A 20,459-nucleotide genomic window follows, 5' to 3' on the forward strand; every position below is an offset into this window, starting at 1 on the left:
GGAATTCCATCCAGCAATATTCCAGGAAATGAGGGTCAGAGAGGTAGGGTCCATTAGGTTCCTCTGCTAAAAAAAGCCCTCCCTAGACCCCCTACTTCGGAATAATTATTGGGCTGTTTCGCTGCTGCCTTTTTTAGGGAAGGTGATCGAGAGGGCGGTTGCCTTCCAGCTTCAAAGGATCTTGGATGAAACGGTTCCCCCCTCATATCTCTGGGTGTCCAGGCTCTTCTGTGTCTTCCCATAGTTCCTCTGGGAAAGAGAGAAGGAGCCTCTGTTCCCCCAAATCTCTTTGCCTGCCCCATTGCTTCCTGGGCTGTCTGAGGGGCTGTCTCGACTTAGTTCTCCCCTCCAAGTGTGTCGTGTCTGACTACTTGGCTTCTGATTTCCCACTATCTGACCATCACCTACTTTCCTTTACTCTTACCTACATTCCTCCTCCCCGTCATACCGTCCTCCGCCAGTTCCGTGATCTTCATTCTCTTAACCTTAACCATCTCACTCAGTCCTTGGATTCATCCTTCACTTCTCTCAATCTTGGGGACTTTGCTGACTCAGCTATGTCTTTACTGAATTCTACTCTCTCTTCAACTCTTGACAGCTTTGCCCCAGTATCTACGCGCGTGTCCTCCTCTTCTTCTATGACTAGGCCTCAGCCCTGGATCACTCCCACTGTCAGATTTCTCCGGTCCTGCTCCCGAGCAGCCGAACGTCTCTGGAGAAAGTCCAGGGAGTGGGCTGACTTTATCCATTTTAAGTTTGTTCTTTTATCCTTTTCACGCGCCCTGTCGATGGCAAAACAAGACTACTTCAAATCATTGATCTGCGCCAACGAGAGGCGCCCGCAGCGCTTGTTCTCCTGTTTCAACACACTGTTAAAACCCTCTCCTCCCTCCGTCTCTCCACTATTTTCTCCCTCCGACTTCACCAACTACTTCATTACAAAGATCACTACCATTCGTTCTGAGTTAACTCTTCTTGATTTGGCTCCCACCACTAATCTCCTCACCCCTCCTACTAATAAACTCTCTGTGTTTCCTTCTGTTTCTTTGGAAGAACTCTCTTCGCTGCTGAACTCATCCAAACCCACCACCTGCTCTCTTGACCCACTTCCTTCTCGTCTTCTAATCTCTATAGCCCCCTCTTTGTTACCCTCCCTCCTCTATATCTTTAATCTCTCTCTCTCCTCGTGTTCCTTCCCCTCAGTCTTCAAACATGCCTTAGTTTCCCCTATTCTGAAAAAACCCTCTCTCGACCCCTCTTCCTTGGCTAGCTATCGTCCAATCTCTCTTCTTCCTTTTCTCTCCAAGGTGTTGGAATGAGTCGTCTATTCACGCTGTCTTGAGTTTCTTGAAACCAACTCCATTCTGGATCCCTTCCAGTCTGGTTTTCGCCCACGGCACTCCACAGAGACGGCCCTTACTAAGATCTCAAATGATCTTTTGCGGGCCAAGGCGAATGGCCTTTATTCTATCCTTGTCCTACTCGATCTGTCTGCGGCCTTCGACACCGTGGACCACTCTCTCCTAATAGATGTACTCTCTGACCTTGGTTTCTCGGGCCTTGTTCTCGATTGGTTCACATCTTACTTGTCAGATCGATCTTTTTCAGTGGTCTCGGGTGGTCAGACCTCGTCTTCTGTCCCCTTATCTGTTGGAGTTCCTCAGGGCTCTGTTTTGGGTCCCCTTCTGTTCTCTTTATACACATTCTCCCTTGGCAAACTTATCAGTTCTTTTGGTTTCTCCTACCATCTTTACGCCGATGATACCCAGCTGTACCTTTCCACCCCTAATCTTTCACCAGAGCTAGAGCAGCAAGTGTCATCCTGTTTAACAGCTGTCTCCCACTGGATGCACCATCGGCATCTGAAGCTCAATATGTCCAAGACTGAGCTTCTTGTTTTCCCTCCTAAGCCCACCCTTCACTATTCATTTTCTATTTCCGTCAATAACATCTCGATCCAGCCGGTCCAGGAAGCCCGCAGTCTTGGTTTCATCTTTGACTCCTCTTTGTCATTTATCCCACAGATCCAGACTACAGCCAAAGTCTGTAGATTTTTTCTCTATAATATTGCCAAAATCCATCCATATCTCTCAGCTTCTACCGCAAAGACACTGGTCCATGCCCTAGTGGTCTCACGATTAGACTACTGTAACCTCCTCCTGGCAGGGCTTCCTCTCTTTCACCTCCACCCATTAATTTCTGTTCAGCATTCAGCTGCACGCATTATTTCACTCGCTCGCCGTTATGATCATGTCTCCCCTCTGTTGTCTTCCCTTCACTGGCTCCCTCTTCCTTTCCGCATCAGGTACAAACTTTTGCTACTCACCTTTAAAGCCCTGCATGGACTGGCCCCTCATTATTTAACTGATCTTCTCTCTCCCTACATCCCTACTCGCACTCTCCGCTCTGGTAGCCAAAATCTCCTCTCTCAACCCAGGATCTCCTCTGCCCCATCCTGGATCCGTCCCTTCTCTCTAGCTGCCCCTCATTCCTGGAACCTTCTTCCTCTGCATGCACGGCTCATCACTTCCCTAACCAGCTTTAAAGCTGAGCTGAAAACCATATTGTTTAGGGAAGCGTTCTCAGGGAATTTGTGATTGTTATCTGGCTGTCTGACAATATTTGATGTGATGTGATTTGTTTGATATTTGATGTTTTTAATCTGTTTTTTCCTTTCTATATGGTAATTTTATCTATTCCTCTTTTAATTGTTATTATCTTAGAATGTACGCCTTGGGCAGGCTTTTATTTACTCCTAATTTTACCGACTTTGTACAGCGCTGTGTATAACTACAGCGCTATAGAAATAAAGTTTAATAATAATAATAATAATAATAAGGGGCGATCAAGCAGGCATGTACTGCAAAGCCCATCTGCTGCTCAGGCAGAGGCAAAAAAAGAAAAAAGAATAGTTTTAAATGGTGTTCAATGGCACTCCTCACATATTGGTCTATGTATGTGGAGCAGAGGGGAGGTAGCAATCCACCGGGATAAAGGCTATGGAAATGGAAGAAAATGGCGCTGGCGATGCAGAAAGAGAACAAAGAGGGTGACCAGGTTCCCGACTCAGACACCCGTGTCATTCCCATTCGGATACCACGAATCGGACCTGGGAACAAAAATAATCCGTGTTTAAACCTACTGTTTTTTTAAACCGTTTTATAGGCATATAATCTGGATTATACAATAAAACCCGAATCAGATTCAAAACTGAATGAGAATGATTCCGGGGCACTGCGGATCAGATTTGGGGTTAAATGGGAACGATGCCCCCTTAATTCGCATCCTAATTCACGTTTTAGTCCAGTGGGAACGCCACCTGTGTGTCATTTCTCAGCCTTGCACTGTCCTAGGATTTTAGCCCCATTCTTTCTTCCTGAGCTCTTCTTCTGCCTAGTCTTCTCCTCTGGTCTTAACAGCTCAGCCTCCAGCTGCCTTCTGCCCCTTCTAGAAATGGGCACTGCCTTTTTATAAAGGTGGAGGGGCTTACCTTCCAGGCTTCCCCTCCCTGGATGACCATCCTCCACCAATCAGGTTCCCTGGGATGTGGGTCAATTCCCCAATCAGTAATGCACATTTAGGATCCAAAGAACCCCTATGGAAACTCAAGGGCTCGACAGACCCCCCTTTTGGTGCCGGATCGGGACCGTGTCAACTACATGCTGCGGCCTAGATCTCCCTTTTCCGTGGCACAAAAAGGAGCTACAAAATGTGGCCCTGGAAAGGGTGCCATAGCCGTTAGTGCATAGCTTTTCTGCTCACCTTTAGCGCTGCGTCCTGTGACACTGCTCGCCTTGTGGAGTGCCCCAACTCCATCCCCAGGCTGGCCTTATTGGCCCATCTGTCGAGCCCCTCAGTCTTGGAATGGCTTTAGACTTATTTCATGGGGTTAAAACACTGCAACACTGCAAAACTGTGGGTTTTTCAAGCTAGGTGGCCATGAACTGGAAGAGTTTATTTCCTTCCTAAGGAAAATCAAGTTTCCTCCAGTAGTTAAACAACTCTACATATTAACTCTTATCCAGTATCTGTTAAACTATCCATAGAATCCAGTAATACTGCAATAAGAATTCTTATCCATGTTATATAGCCAATGTATATCTTTATGACCACCCAAGTCTTTTACTACAACCCCATTCTGGATCTTTCCTCTCAAAATTATTCATTTATCAATGCAATATGAGAAACCTCCTTCTTTTCAAATTGAATATAATCTTTCCAAGGTTCCCATTCTTTATGAAACTTATCTGATGTATCTTTGTTCAAAATCGTAGTCAGTTTTTCCATTTCAAATCCATGACTTTTAATCTCCATTCTTCCATGGTGGGGGATTCTTCCAACTTCCAATATCTAGCGAACACCAACCTTGCCACAACAATCAAGTAAAATACTAGTTTCACTTTTCCTTTCTCAAAATCTAGGATGTCTGTTATGTTCAGAAGATACATTTTGGGTTCAGCGCACTCTCTAAACTTGGAAACTTTTTCCATATCTTTGTAAATGGTCTTCCAGTATAGTTTTGATTTTTGGCAATACCACCAGCAGTGTAAATATGTTCCTACCTTTCTTTTGCATTTGCAACAAATATTTTTACTTTTATTAAACATTTTAACATTTTTATAAGGTGTTAAATACCACCTATAAATGGATTTGTACACATTTTCCTTCACTGACACACTCGGTGTATATTTAATTTTCGTTAGCCATAGTCTTTCCCAATATTCTAATGGTCTCTGTTCATTTAAGTCTATAGCCCACTTGACCATGAATTATTTGACTATTTCCTCTTCTAATTCAAAGTTTCAAATTAAATTATACAATTTTAAATTTGTTTTGGGGTTTTTTAAATAATGTTTTCCAATTCTAATTCTGCTGGGCCAATACCAATTGTTTTATATCCATCAGAAATCTTTCCTTTAAGTTGTCTGTAAGCAAACCAGTTACAAGAAAAACCTTCCTTAAGTAACTCTTCTTGTGTTTCCATTTTCCTTTCGCTATCTTGAACCTTTGTTATATCATTATAAGTTACCCCGGAGTTTTTCTGCTGCTCTTCTCTTTTAAAAAATTGCTTCATTAGAAGAGCTTCATAATGGTATTTTGGTATACTACCTATTTTTGTATTTATTCCAAATTCTTAGGAGCGCTTTCCTTATTAAATGGTTATTAAAATTAACGTCAAGTTTAATTTTGTCATAAAGTAAATAGCTGTGAATTCCGAATTATAATTCTACTTTTTCTAAATTTAGAGTCCTCTTTTTTGGAGTCTAATCCAATCTAGTATCCAATCAAGCACACATGCATGGTAATACCATTTTAGGTTTGGTAGGGCTAATCCCCCTTTTTCAATACCTTTATTTTGATTCTCGGTTTTTTGTTATTCCATATACACTTGGACAAGTCTTTTCCCCATTTTCTGAAGGGTGAATCATTACTAATTGTGGGAAGGTTTTGAAACAAAAAGATCATTTTTTGATAAAACTACCATCTTGATAGTTGCAATTTTACCCATCTAAGAAATATTTAATTTTGCCCATTTTTCCAAATCTTTTTTGCTATCTTTCCATATTTTCTCATATGTGTTTTTGGAGGTTATTGTAACATCCAAATATTTTATCGTTTTGGCCAATTTTAAACCTGTTTTCTCCTGTAAACCTTTTCTTTCCTCTTTGTCAAATTCTTTGTCAAAATATTTGCGTGATCAGTGGAAGAGGACGACCATCCCAGATAGAAGGAGTGTACCATTCTTTGGTCAAGGGTATACGAGAGCTGCGCTCCCCTGCTACAACCTCCAAACAAGCTCAAGCAATTCACTTTAAATCATAGTGGGAATGAGCCGTAAGTAGAAAGGTGATTGATCCACAGGTTGGCCATGAGTTGAGGTCAACTCAAGGGCAGAGAAAAACAACAACATTCTGCTTTGGTCAAGCCTCAGCCGGAATATTGGGTCCAGTTGGAAAAAAAAGGTTGAAAACAAGCTGAAGCGTATCTGGAGGAGGGTGAAATGGTGAAAGGTCTGGAATCATGCCACATCAGGAGCAACTTTGGCAATGGGGTATGTTTAGTTTGGGAAGAGAAGGTTAAGAGGTGATATGATAGCCTTGTTTAAATATTTCAGGTAATGTTCAGGATGGAGCACATTTGTTTTCTGCTGCTCCAGAGAAATGGGCCTGGAGCAATGGAGTCAAACTCCAGAAAAAGAGACTCCATCTAAACCTTAGGAAGAACTTCTTGACAGTAAGAGCTGTCTGACAGCAGAACACACTCCCTCCGAGATTTTGGTGGAGTCTCCTTCTTTGGATGTTTTTAATCAGAAGCTGGATCACTATTTGTCAAGAGTGCTTTCTTTGTGTATTCCTGCATGGCAGAAAGGGGTTGGACTTGAAGGCCCTTCCGGTCTCTTCCAACTCTATGATTCTCTCCTTGCACAAAGACATTAAACAGCACAGAGGACAAAATGCACTCATTTGAATTATAGTGCTGGAGACAGGTTCTACCAATACCAGGGGCTACAAAAAAGACAGATAAATGGGTGCTAGAGCAAATCAAGCTTGTGTTCTCCCTAGAAGGCAAGAGGGCTAAACTGAGACTAGCCGTACCATGAGCAAACACAACTCACTAGAAAACCACTAGCAAGGAAAAGCAAAGGCCTATTGGTAAAATGAAGATTTTGCCACCGTCAAATCAGTCTAGAAGCTCCTTAGCCAACATGGAGCAACATTTTAAAGTAAGTCTTGCTCAGAGTAATGGTCTTCCCAGGGTTGCTTATAGGTTTCCTAGAACAAAGAGGAAAATACTAGGTGTTTTGCATGTGTTGCAGTTGTGAAATGACACTCCAGATAATAACCATCTTTCCCTCATTTAGCATTCCTTAGGCCTTTTAAATGCCAGCTGTGATGGACCTCTCTCCAGACTGGCGCCGTAGTTCCAGCCCTTGGGCTCCCATCTCTCCCTTTGCCATTTTGGAACTACTGCTCCAGATAGAAACTGGATTTCACAAATTTAGAATCCTTTAGATATTTTAATACGACACCTGCCCATCATGCTTTTCTCAAATGACAACCTTTTACCCTATGGATCATCCTTGCTTTTGTGCAGTTCCCCAATACAGTCAAACCAGTTCAGTCGTGTGCACTCTTTTTCAAGGTAGAAGTCAGAGCCTTCGCTTCTGTATCTTTTAAGGCATTGGTTTAGTCGGGGTACTGCTTTAACTTTGCCCTCAGTTTGCTAACTCTAGACTTAGGGGTTTATCACACTGGGGAAATCCCATGCAAAAACAAGATTTAAAAGCTGGGAAATTTTCACACACGTCGTTGTTAACGTTGTGTTAACCTGAACAGAAAGTAGACTAAAACCACTCCTTTTTACTTTGGGGATTTTCAGAGAGAAAAAAGGAGCAGCTTTTGTCTACTTTTCATTTGGGTTAATACCACTTTAATGATGTTGTGTGAAAATCAACCCTCTTTTGCATTCCCCCCCCCCCCCCCGATTTAAACCCCCATTTCTACACAGGACTTCCCCAATGTGATAAACTAAAATGCCAAGAACACACTTTCTGTACTATTTCTGTTCCTTCGCCATTTCCAGATCCATATTTGGCCCTGGGGAGCTATGAAGAGCATCCATTTATGCTATTTATGCAGAAGCTCTGGGAGGGCTTCCAAAACATCTTCACATATCAGCTCTTCAGTCTCTTGTCTCTTTTTTTGTTTGGATCTCCCAAGATCATCTGGTTGGCTGGAGGTCAGTGAAATTTCCTACTCCACATTCAGGTTGATCTCTTCTTTCATTTTTGAAAGATCCCCCTGTTGAGTTACAGGACCTGTTTATGAAGTAAACAAAACAGATTATCAAAAAGTAAACTTCCAATTGCTTTTAATCTGCACACATTACCTGGCTGGTCAAAAGCTAAGTGCTATTCTTTATTGGAGCTGGCTGGAGAAGATACTTAATTGTGTACTCCTTCACAACAAAGGATGGCCTAAACAGCCCTTGCGCTTCCTTCCAACCCCATGATCCTAAGACACCTGGGAGTTGTAGCCCAAGGCATTGGGGGCATATTCAGCTAGATGTGCCTGGTTTAATGGAGAGCTGGTATTCCTTTCCAAGTGACTTGTCTCCACTGAATAGGCCTCCCCCAAATGTTCGCTATGGATCACATGGGGCAAAATTGGAAGTTTAAAGTGGTCATCCAGGGCTTAGGGAGAAATTTGCAGCTGTTTTTCACATGAAGCTGCAGGCAAATTGGCAAAACTACCAAATTTCCATTTCCATTTTGCTTATAAACTGACTCCACTCACTTAATGGCTGCTGTGTGAAAAACCAAGGCTCCAGATGCATTTGGTTTCCTGATTTCCCAAGCTGCCTTGTTCCCTTCTTAAACAGATTCACACACACTTCCCTCGCCCAGCCTCTTTCATCCTCTTTGCAAGCTGTAATGAAAGGAAGAGCTCATGGGAGAAGGCACAGAGAAAGCGTTTTGGAAGTCCTCCTAGACAGGAGGGAGAAATGGAGGACATGCCTTGGAAAAGGAGGGCATGGAATCAGGCAGGCTTATGGACCCAGCCTCCTCCTTTCCCCCTCTCTCTTGTGTGTTTGTGTATCTTTGTGTGTGGTTTTAGGAGTTTGCAAAGGGCAGCCTCATTCTGCCTTTCTCTGAAACACCTTTTGGGGCTTCTGTGGCAAAGAGGATCCCCCCCCCCAGATATCCCCTCCCCTGTGTGTGTTTGTGTGTGTGTGCGCGCACACACTTGTGGAAATGACAATTTTGAGCATGCTCAGAGAAGGTATTTCTAAGCAGGCAATGAGGATTTGTTTGTCTCCTTTTGATAGCCAAATTTGCATTGGACCCACTTTAATGCGCTTTTAACCCCTTGTGGTGCTCTGTGTGTGATAACTAATAGCAAATGCGATTGCTTTTCTGGAATACCATGACTTTAACCATTTTTGAAAAGTCCTTTTTCAGACATTCCTTCACTGATTTTTTAAAACACTGTGAAACTAATAGACTTATTAACCAGACAAGAAAGCAGATTAATAAGCAATGAAGTGTTTCTATGCCTTATTTCTACCTTCAATGCTCCAATGTACAATAAAAAAGAGAAACCCCACCCATTCCCAGGTGGTAGATTTAGGAGATATTTTGGGTGAAAATAAAATAATTAACTCTGAGAGAAGGAACTCACTTTGTAATAATGGCAGCAGCAGTCCTTTTCTTTTGGGGAAAAAAAGATTATTCTGGCAAGCAGATCAAAACAAAAGAACCAGCATGATGTAGTAGTTTGAGTTTCGGGAAACCAGGATTTGAATCCCCACTTGGCCATGGAAACCCCCTGGATGACCTTGGACAGGTCACACACTCTCAGCCTCAGAAGAAGGGAAAGCCAAATCACCTCTGGACAAATCTTGATCAGAAAACCCCAGGGCAGTAATTTGTCATGTAAGTCAGAAACAACTTGAAAGTCAGAAACAACTTGAAGGCACACAACAATAACCACTTCATTCAGCTGTTATATACTGTATATGCAGAAGCGAATACACACTCACTGTTGTCATGTCTGCTTGCCCTTGGTAGCAGAGATGTACACCAAGGAACAGCGGAAAAACACAAGTATGGTATGTTTGTGCGGGCACAGCTGTCGAATGAGGACACATACAGTATGTACATATATGCATACGTGTAAGTATATGCTAGACCTACAAACACATCTGTACACACATACATACATAGGTATACATATATACTGGTAAATACTCATCTGCTCATATATGCATATCATGTCCCTCAACTGAAAGATTAATGGAGCATAGCAGTTGTAGACAAGTGAAAAAGAGAATCCAAGGAACCCCACAATTTAAAAAAGAGGTTGGGGGGGGGAGGAATAATAGAAAGAACACGCTCTTTTGCAGTATGTATACTGTATGTAAATAGGTTTTATGCATATATATATATATATATATATATATATATATACACACACACACACATACACACACACACACACATACTTCTGTGTCTGTGTGTGTATATATATATATATATATATACACACACACACACACACTTATGATATACACACACACACACACACACACACACACACACTTACACAGACACACACACAAACATGACATACACACTTTTGAAGTGTATATATGTAGCTAGGTTTTATGGTTATCCATTTCCTCTCCAGTTCATGTCTCCCTCCTCAGCAGTGCTGAAGGACAAACAGAAGAGAAAGTGACGTGGAATTGCAGCGAGGCTTCATGGGAACCCCCTCCCTTCCGGACTGCGGGGGAGGAAACAGGGCCAGAGAGGGCATGCACATCAAACCAAGCAACAGCGCACTGCGTGCCAATTTGCCCAGGAACAGGATTTCCAAGTTCACTAACCCACCGAATTGACCCAACTGTGGATTTACGCGTGATTGCGTTCGGAGTGCGTTCGGACTACCAGTACTAACGTTTGGTGTGCTTTGGCGCAATAACGTAAATACGCATGATTCCATTCAGGATGACCCTGGATTATACTTCCAATTCTCCTTGTCTGACAAACTCCTTAGATAGACCTTTTAAATGCCAACTGTGATGGACCTCTCTCCGGACTGGTCCCATAGTTCCAGCCCTTGGGCTCCCGTTGTTCACTTTTCCCTTTTACTCTCAAAACCTCTCCTTGGATCTGATCCTCAGGTGTCACTCTCATCTCCACTGTGGAGAAGCAGCTGTGTTTATCATAGGGTTCAGAACGGTAAAACTTTACCACTTCTCCATCTCAATTCTCAAATGAAACAGTTGGGCACAGTGGTAGTAAGACAAGTAAAGATTTATTATATAACTGGAGAAAGGTAATAGATTATTTCATCTTGAAGGAGGTGGGAGTAACTAAAGTTAAACATAATAGAGAATAGTAGAAAACAGTAGGAAAATTGTCCCTGCTGATACAACTGACCCTCATATGAAGATACACTTTATGATAATGTTTTTTGTTACTCTTCATTATAGACTAGGATGTGGAGCAATACAGAAACTATTTTTGTATTATGTGATAACAAGGTGTAGATTAAATGCTAAGATTTATTTTTACCTAAAATTAAGATTTTTAAAATAGTAAATATAGAAGTACTTTTCTACAACATATCATAGAACAAAGAGAAGAAAATGAAATTGTGATTTTTCACGGAAAGGTAGGATAAACTAAAGTAACTAGCTTTTTTTGGTAAATCTAGACAAAGAAACATTTATAGATTTTTCAAAGAATGCATCTAGATATTAGAGAGTTGGAGATTCATTATACAATATTAGTTCAATATAACAAGTTGCTGTATTCTTGTTCCTTTTGTTTGTTAGACAAATCTTTGTGTAATCTTGTTGGGGTTTCTTTTGGGTTTTTTATTATTTTTCCTTTCCTTTTTTTCCCTCCCCCCCCCCTTTATTTCCCTTCAACTTTCTTCTTTTTATTCTTCTTTCATCCTTTTCTTTTTACTTATTATTGCTGATATTATGTATATTTTGTATTAAAAACTAATTTAATAAGATTTGTTATATAACAAGAAGATAAACATGAATATCCTGAACTCTATTCTCATTAACAAAACCCTCTTCAGATTTTCCCCATCTCAGACTGCCCTGACTCTAGTTCATTTTCTCCCTTTCTGGCTCTTTAACATACAAGTCCCTACTCTGCATCCTTCCCTATCTGATTTAAAATTGCAAGAGCACACTTTCTCTGCTATTAATGTTCCTTCGCTATTTCCAGTTCCAAAGTTGGCGCTGGGGAGCTATGAAGAGCATCTATTTTCAACTATTTATGCAGAGGCTCTGGGGAGGCTTTGAAACTCTCTTCACATATCAGCTCTTCGGTCTCTTGTCTCTTTTGTCCTTTGGATCTCCCAAGATCTTCTGGTTGGCTGGAGATCAGTGAAATTTCCTGCTCAACGTTCAGGTTGATCTCTGGTTTCATCTTTGTAAAGTCCCCCTGTTGAGTTACAGAAAGGAGGCCAGGACCTGTTTTTGAAGGAAACAAAACACATTATCAGAAAGTTCCAACTGCTTTTAATCTCTCCTGCATGCGTTACTTGGCTGGTCAAAAGCTAACTGCAATTGTTTACTGGAATTGGCTGGGGAAGATGCCATCTAAGGGGCCATTCACATTACATTTTAACCTGGATCAGGATTCGATCCTTGCCTGTGAAGTTCATATTCACCCCGAATCCCCCACAAGTGAATCAGAGGCTTGCACACCCGTTCCGTGGCAAATGCCCCCTTTGAGAAACCCCAGGTTCTGCTGAATATGAACTTGCCCCCGATCATGATCCGGGCAAATTCAGGGTGGGATTTGGGTCCGGGGGAGGGCAGAGGGCAGGGTATTCCCTCCCCTTCATTGGAGAAGGAGGAGGGAGGAGAAGGAAAGATCCTGGATGCACAAAGGGGAATCGGAGGCTCAAGGGTGACAGAAGACTAAAAGAGGAAATCAGGGTGACGAGGGCTGCAAAGGGCTGTCAGAAGGAGGGGGGCTGGGAGAAACTGATGGAGGAGGAGGATGAAGGAGCCTTGGGAAGAAGAGAGCCATGGAAGGCATTCTCTAACGGAGCAGGAGGAGGAGGAGAAAGGAGCCAGGGCGGCTCAGAGGGAGGTGAGGATCGGAAGGAAGAAGGAGAAGGAGGATTGCCAAGGAAGGAGGCTTGAGGGGCCAAGCCAGAGGAGGGATGTAGGGAAATCAGGATGATGAAGGAGCACCTCTCTCCTTTTATTTTTTATTTTTGACAGTCTATGCGCATGATTTTTTGGGTGACATAAAATGTGTATTTGCTTGTGCTACTTTCATTTCCTCTTGCTCCTGGAACTTAAGAACCATTATTATTATTATTATTATTATTATTATTATTAGTGTTATATGTGGATGCTTCGAAGCGTTAGGAAGATGACATGCTCTCTCGATCCCTGTCCCTCATGGCTGGCAGCTCAGGGGGGAGATGCGGTGCTAATTCAAACCGGCTTCCAGGCGGGCTATGGAGTTGAGACTGCCATGGTCACCTTAGTTGATGATCTCCGTCTGGGCATAGACAGGGGTAGTGTGTCCCTGTTGGTGCTTTTGGACATCTCAGCGGCTTTCGATACCATTGACCATGGTATCCTTCTGGAACGCCTGAGGAAGTTAGGTATCGGGGGCACTTCACTCCAGTGGTTCCGTTCCTACCTCTCGGGCAGATTCCAGATGGTGCAGCTGGGGGACTGTTGTTCCGATAAGAGGGTGCTTACATCTGGCTTCCCTCAAGGAGCAATTTTGTCCCCCATGCTATTTAACATTTACATGAAACCGCTGGGAGAGATTATCCGGAGACACGGGGCGCGGTGTTATCAGTACGCTGATGACACCCAAATATGTTTCTCTGTGTCACTGACTGATGCAGTGACTAGGGACAGCATCTCTCCTCTAAATGCTTGCTTGGAGTTGGTAATGGGCTGGATGAGGGAAAACAGACTCAGACTGAATCCAGAGAAAATGGAGGTACTAGTGATAGGTTCCCCAGGTCCGGGTGATGAGATTTGTCATCCTGTCCTAAACGGGCTCACGCTCCCCTTGAAGGACTCGGTTCGCAGCTTGGGCGTGCTTCTGGACTCGTTGCTCCAGCTGTCATCTCAGGTGGATGCAGCGGTCAGGAGCGCTTGTTATCAGCTTCGGCTGATACACCAGCTGCACCCCTACCTGGACCGGGGGGACCTTGAAACCGTAGTACATGCTCTGGTAACCTCTCCATTGGATTTCTGCAATGCGCTCTACATGGGGCAACCCGGAAGCTACAGTTGTACCAAACCCGGAAGCTAGTTAGTGCAAAATATGGCAGCGCAATTGGTCGCTGGTGATTCCAGGTCAGACCACATAACACCTATTTTGAAAGACCTTCATTGGCTGCCTATTTGCTTCTGGGCTCAATACAAGGTGTTGGTTATTACCTATAAAGCCCTAAATGGCTTGGGCCCAGGGTACTTGGAGGACCACCTCTCCCCATATAATCCGCCCCACACACTCAGGTCAGCAGAGAAGAACTTGCTAGAGGTCCCAACTGTACGTTATGCAAGGACCTCGCAACGGGCCTTTTCCATCTCAGCCCCAAGACTATGGAATAATCTTCCAGATGAGCTCCTCTCCACCACATCTTTAGATACTTTTAAAAAGAACCTTAAGACCTTTTTCTTTTCTCAAGCCTTCCCCCCATGAGATGTTAGTTTAAGTTCCACCCCCTTGGTTTTTGACAACCTTGTGATGTCAATGGATTTTCCCCATTCAGCTGAACCTGTTGTTTTTATTGCTATTGTGATTGTTTTTAGATACTGTTTTTAATTGTTTTTATCACAAATTGGAAAAGCGGGATATAAATAAACTATTATTATTTATTATTATTATTATAGATTGCCTGCGCTGCATTTCCCTTTTATTCCCAGTTGATTCCATGGGTCTACTTTAGTTGGAACTGACAGGTCACTCTCTCTCAGCCTCAGTGGAAGGCAATGGCTAAGCTCCTCTGAAGAGAATGTAGCAGGAGGAAAAGGGTCAGTTCAGTTCAGGTCAAAGGCAGGGCACAAACGGAGCTCACAGTAGGCACCTTCCCCCCCACCTTTTTTTTTATTTTTTTAAAATTATTTTTGGCAGTCTATAAGCATGATTTTTGCTTCAGGTAGATATATAGATAGATAGAACATAGCTAGCTGCTTGTCCACTTTCTCTTTCATTTCCTGGCTTCCAAGAAAGGGGAAATGTGAAGAGTACTTTGTAGGAGGCTTTTTTCCTTTGCGAATGAATGCTGCAATCCGAATGTTACAAATGTTTCTCTTTCCAATTTGGCATACTGTCAAAATGATTCATGGTTTTGCTACTGTCTCTAAGGAATTCAGGGGTAGCCTATGGAAAGCAAAAAAGAATGCATGGCATCGCATACTTCTCTGGCATTCCGAGGTGAGGAATTTATTATTATTATTATTATTATTATTATTATTATTATTATTATTATATGTGTAGGAGGCATTCTGGGGTGGCATGGAGGGGGGCGGATACAGGATGCATTAGCTTGCATTTTGGAGTTGAAAATGGGGCCAAGGGCAGATCATAACTTGCACTGACCCAAATGCCCACAACACATACACACAAGAGGTTTTTAAATTTGACAAAATGTGTGCATTCTGGCGCCTGGCCCTTTAAAAAAAAAGGAGGGGGAAAGCACACTTCTGATGCCCCAATGAGTGCTGGAAACGTCACCTATGACGATCACGGAACTAAATTTGATTGATCGCCAGGCAACTTCATTTTAAACCCGATTTCTCCCTGATGGCATTTGGGTTAAAATGCCCCTCATTTTGCAGTGGGCACTTGCTTCCGGAGAGATTCGGGAGGGAGCCCCCTGAATCTGCCCAGTTCCTTTCACTTCAAAATGCCAGTGAGAATGGGGCCTAAGAAGATGGTGGACGCTCCTTCATTGGAGGTCTTTATTCAGAGACTGGATGGCCGTCCCTCAGGAGTGCTTCCGTTGTGTACTCCTTCACAACAAAGGATGGCCTAAACAGCCCTTGCGCTCCCTTCCAACTCCATGATCCTAAGACACCTGGGAGTTGTAGCCCAAGACATTTGGAGGATTTTTAGTCAGGTCTGCCTGGTTTAATGGAAAGCTGGTGCCCCTTTTCAAGTTACTTGTCTCCATTTAATAGGTCTCTGCAAATGCTCACTATGAGTCAAGAAAACCCATGGCCCCATTTCAGATGTTCCTTCACTGATTTTTTAAACTCTGTGAAACTCATTGACTTATTAACCAGGCAAGAAAACAGATCATAAATAATGAGCAGTTAAGTGTTTCTACGTCTAATTTCCAATTGCTTTTAATTTCTTGCATGTATTTCTTGGCTGGTCAAAAGCTAACTGCAGTTGTTTAATGGAATTGGCTGGGGAAGATGGAATCTAAGAAGATGGTGGATGCACCTTCATTTGAGGTCTTTATTCAGAGACTGGATGGCCATCTCTCAGGAGTGCTTTAGTTGTGTACTCCTATGCAACAAAGGATGGCCTACAGCCCTTGCACTCCCTTCCAACTCCATGATCCTAAGACACCTGGGAGTTGTAGCCCAAGACATCAGGTGGATATTCAGCTAGGTCTGCTTGGTTTAATGAAAAGCTGGTGTCCATTTTCAAGTTACTTGTCTCCATTTAATAGGTCTCCCCAAATGCTCACTATGAGTCAAGAAAACAAATGGTACCCTTTTCAGATGTTCCTTCGCTGATTTTTTAAACTCTGTGAAACTAATTGACTTATTAACCAGGCAAGAAAACAGATCATAAATAATGAGCAATTAAGTGTTTCTACGTCTAATTTCTACCTTTAATGTAACAAAGTACAATAAAAAAGAGAAGCCCCACCCATTCCCAGGTGGCAGATTTAAGAGATATTTGGGGGGAAAATACAATAATTTACTCTGAGAGCAGGAACTCACTTTGTAATAATGGCAGCAGCAGTCCTTTTCTTTTGGGGGGAAAAGATTATTCTGGCAAGCAGATCATGATGAAAGAGGAAATACAGTGGGCCCTTGATCTCCAATGGGGTTTGGCTCCAGGATCAGCCATGGATACCAAAATACATGAATACTCAAGGTCTCATTAAATCCAATGGCATAATAAAATGGTGTCCCTTATATAAAATGGCATAATCAAGGTTTCCTTTTGGAATGTATCTATATCTATTTTAGTACTTTCATATGTCCCAAATTTGTCTTCAATGATTGCATCTGTGGATAAAAAAATTCCTTGGAAATGGAAGGCTGCCTGGTTCCATACATCACAAAAGAGAAGAGCTCTGGGCTCCCACTTCCACAGGATTTCCAGTGTCTCTACGTTACACATGTGAAAACGGAACAGTGAAGAAAGTGAACCCATTTGAAATGTGGTGCTGCAGGAGAGGTGTGCAGGTACCATGGGTTGTTATAAAGGCAAATGAATGGATTCTAGAACATAACAGGCATGAAGCTTGACTACTCATTGGCCGTGAAAATCTGGTTATAGCAAAAGCAAGTACATTTTTATACCGCTTATCAGTGAACTAGCACTCCCTAAGCGGTTTATAATCTATAGGCTATTTGCTTAGAAACCTACAAACGTATGGAAGGCTGACACAACCATGGAGCCAGGATCAAACTGACAAAGTTGTGGCTGTAGGACCAGCATTTAAGCACTGCGCCACCAGGGCTCCTGCTTATGCTTGTCACACTCTCTCAGCCTCAGAGGAAAGTAAAGACAAACCCTCTCTGAGGGGTGGCAAATCTTGACAAGAAAACCTTCTGATAACATTGCCTTTTGACAATCATAAGTTGGAAATCACTTGAAGGCAACAAGGCAAAACCAGCAATAAGCAGTCTTATGCTATTAGGCTATTATAACCGAATGAACCTTCAGGTCACTTTGTGACAGGAGACCATGCAATTGTACCAGCAACAGCCACACAATGGGCAAAACCTGTGAGCTAGCAATACCTGTATCTGGGGTTTTCCATGCTGGCAAAGAGTCTGATATGTCAGCTTCTGTGATCTCTTCTTCCGCAGGGGTTCTCTGCAGGGCATCCACTTCCTCTTCTGGTATCTCAGATAGCTCTCCTTGTGAGACACTGTGGGGGGAATCTAGCACTATCTGTGAGGCATCCACTGTTTCCTTTGGGGGGAACAGTTTTTCTTTGGGGATATTCCACAGCCTCTCCTTCAAAGCATTAAGCTTGTCCTCCAGGGCACCCAGTTCATTCAATGGGAAATCTTGTACGCTAGCCCACAAGGCAGTGAGACTATCTTGGTTGATACCCATCTCTTCCCATAGAAGGGCATCCCTCACAGCATCTTTCAAAGCCTCCAAATTTTCTTGCAAGTTACATACTCTATTCCGGGACCCAGCCTGCAGGAATATATTCAGAGTATATACCTTCTCCCACACAGCAAACATCTTCAGTGGGAAACCCCACAGGGTCCTCACTTTCCCCCAAAGGTCACACATCTCCTTCAGTGAGACATCTTGCAAGGCATCCCACAGGGCATCCTGCTTCTCCTGAGCTGGGACATCCCTTGGAAAATCCAGCATGGCATCATGCAAAACACCTGTGATCTCACGCAGAGCACTCAGTTTCTTCAGTGGGACTAATCTCAGGATATCCTGCATTGCCTCCAGCTTCTCCAGCAAAGCACCCACCTCCTCTTGGGAGCCTTCCTTGAGAGCATCACTGAAGGCATCCACCAAATCCTGGAGTTCATCCATTGTGTAAAGATTGATATCCCACAGGGCAAAGTCCAGCTCTTTCACCTTTTCCCAGAGGGCATCTCCCAGGCCATTGCAGGGGACACTTCGCTCCTCTTGCAAAGCATCATGCAGTTCATCCACTTTTTTCACAATGCTCATATTCTGTAGGAACATCAAAATGTAATACTGCAGGGAGTTCACATTCTCCTGTGGCAAACCTGGATTCCCCAGAAAGAGATTTCTGAAGGTATTCTGAAACCAGTCATTCCACAGGATTTCCGCATCCACCTCCAGGGCACTAAATTTCTCTAACATGATGTCATACAGTTCATCCATCTGGATTTCCCATTGTTCCTGGAGGGCCACTACCTTCTCTTGGGTGGCACCATCACTACCTTTCAGGTCATCCACTCCCTTTTGAAGCCCATCCATGTTCTCCTGAAGGGCATCCAAAGTGACCTCCTCCTCCTTCTGGTCCCCACTGGGAGGCACTGGGGGGTCCATGGTGGCCTGGACTCCCTGCTTCCCTTGCAGGTCCTTTGCCTTTTCTCGGGTAGCACCTCTCTGCAGGACACTGAGTTCCTTTTGCAGGGCACTGAGTCCCTTTTGCAGGGCACTGAGTTCCTTTAGTAGGGCATTGAGTTCCTTTCGCCAGCCATCGAGTTCCTTTCGCAGGGGAGTAAGGTCCTTTAGTAAGGCATTGAGGCCCTTTAGTTGGGCATCCAGTTCCTTTCGCGAGACATCCAGTTGCTTTTGCAGGGTATCAAGTTCCTTTTGTAGGGTATCATTGTTTTCCCGAAGGGCATCCAGAGTTACCGCCGCCTCTTCCTCCTGGTCCCCACTGGGAGGCACTGGGGGGTCCATGGTGGCCTGGACTCCCTGCTTCCCTTGCAGGTCCTTTGCCTTCTCTCGGGTAGTAGCTCCTTGTAGAGTATTGAATTCCTTTTGCAGGGCATCGAGTTTTTGTTGCAGAGCATTGAGATTATTTCTCAGGGCATCGAACAGTGTTTGAAAGACATGTGGTTTCTTTAGCATGGCTCTGAGTTTCTTTTTCAGATCATAGAATCTCTTTCGCTGGGCGTATAACTCCTTGTGGTCACACACAAGGGCCATTCCACGTGTGTCCCCACTGTGGGGTACTGGGTTCACGTTGGACAGGACTCCATGCTTCTGTTGCAGGTCCTCCACCTTCTCTGTGGTGGCACCATCTTGTAAGGCATCCTCCTTCTCCCAATGGTTAGTTTCCAGGACTCCCCTCTTCCCTTTCAGGTCCTCTGCCTTCTCTTGGGTTGCACCATCTTGAAGGGCTGTCTCCTTTTCCTGAAGGTTGGTGTCCAGGACTCCCTGCTTCTCTTGCAGGTCCTTCACCTTCCCTTGAAGGGTGGCACCTCTTTGCAGGACATAGACTTCCTCTTCCAGGGTATCTGCTTCTTTTTCCAGGGTGTCCACCTTCTCTGTCAGGACATCCAAGGTGGCTTCCTCATTCTCCTTTGGGTCCCCACTGGGGGTCTCTTGGGGGACAATGTTGGCCTTGGACTCCTCCTGCCCATCCAGAGTCAATGATGGAGCCAGGGGTGCTACGACCAGGACTCCATTGGGCTCCATTTTGCCCCCCCCCCCCGAATTCCTGGGCCCTTTGGGTGGGGACCAAGCCCACTCCCAAGAGGCCGAGGAGCTCCTTCTCCCAGCTGGGGCCCTCCTCCTCCTCCTCCTGCTCAGCCTCAACCAGGGCCCAGTCCCTGCCTCTCAAGGCCTCCTTCTCAGCCTGGCCAACTGCCGTTTCCTGCCCTTTTTATACCTGAAGAGCCGCAGGGAGCAGGTGCCTCAGGACCGCTCCATCCGCGCGGAGGAGGAAAAAGAGTCCCTCCAGAGGCCTCCCCAGCCAGGCAGCCTCTCCTCCTCCTCCCTTTGGGGCACCCTCCTCCTTCCCTCCATCCTCGGAGGCTGCTGCTGCTGCTGATGATGATGATGATGATGCCAGGGCCAAGGAGCCTCTGCCCCAGGACTAGGGACCAGCCAAGGGACCCTCCATTCCTCCCTTGGGGCCTAGTTTCTGCAGCCCCTTTGGCGGAGGGATACTGAGGGTGCCATGACCTTGGAGGGTGGCAGGCAGAGAGGGAGAGCAGGGCCATTCGCATTATATATATATATATATATATATATATATATATATATAATGTGTATGTACACACACACACACATATGT

At 44.1% G+C, this 20,459-nt stretch overlaps 1 protein-coding gene across 1 annotated transcript; it reads right to left on the bottom strand.

Moving 5' to 3' along the window:
• Positions 1-11,424: 11,424 nt before the first annotated feature.
• On the bottom strand, positions 11,425-20,035 carry LOC149320453 (uncharacterized). The gene is made up of 2 exons (XM_089500765.1): positions 17,506-20,035; positions 11,425-12,000 (listed from the first exon to the last, which is right to left on the bottom strand). Exons 1-2 carry the CDS (start codon positions 19,856-19,858, stop codon positions 11,798-11,800), a joined length of 2,556 nt encoding a protein of 851 aa, XP_089356891.1. The 5' UTR covers positions 19,859-20,035; the 3' UTR covers positions 11,425-11,797.
• Between the last annotated feature and the right edge of the window lie 424 nt (positions 20,036-20,459).

The sequence above is a fragment of the Sceloporus occidentalis genome, unplaced genomic scaffold (genome assembly GCF_023333645.1).
Source record: "Sceloporus occidentalis isolate IW3139 unplaced genomic scaffold, rSceOcc1.0.p SCAF_1, whole genome shotgun sequence".
In the NCBI taxonomy this organism is placed as follows: domain Eukaryota; kingdom Metazoa; phylum Chordata; class Lepidosauria; order Squamata; family Phrynosomatidae; genus Sceloporus; species Sceloporus occidentalis.

Bases quoted from the DNA above. Each gene is read 5' to 3' on its own strand.
- LOC149320453 (XM_089500765.1), bottom strand. From the start codon at position 19,858: ATGGAGCCCAATGGAGTCCTGGTCGTAGCACCCCTGGCTCCATCATTG. The intron at 12,001-17,505 runs GTATTGCTAGCT...CTTCAAAAACAG, and splicing joins ATGGAAAACCCCAGATACAG to GTCCTGGCCTCCTTTCTGTA.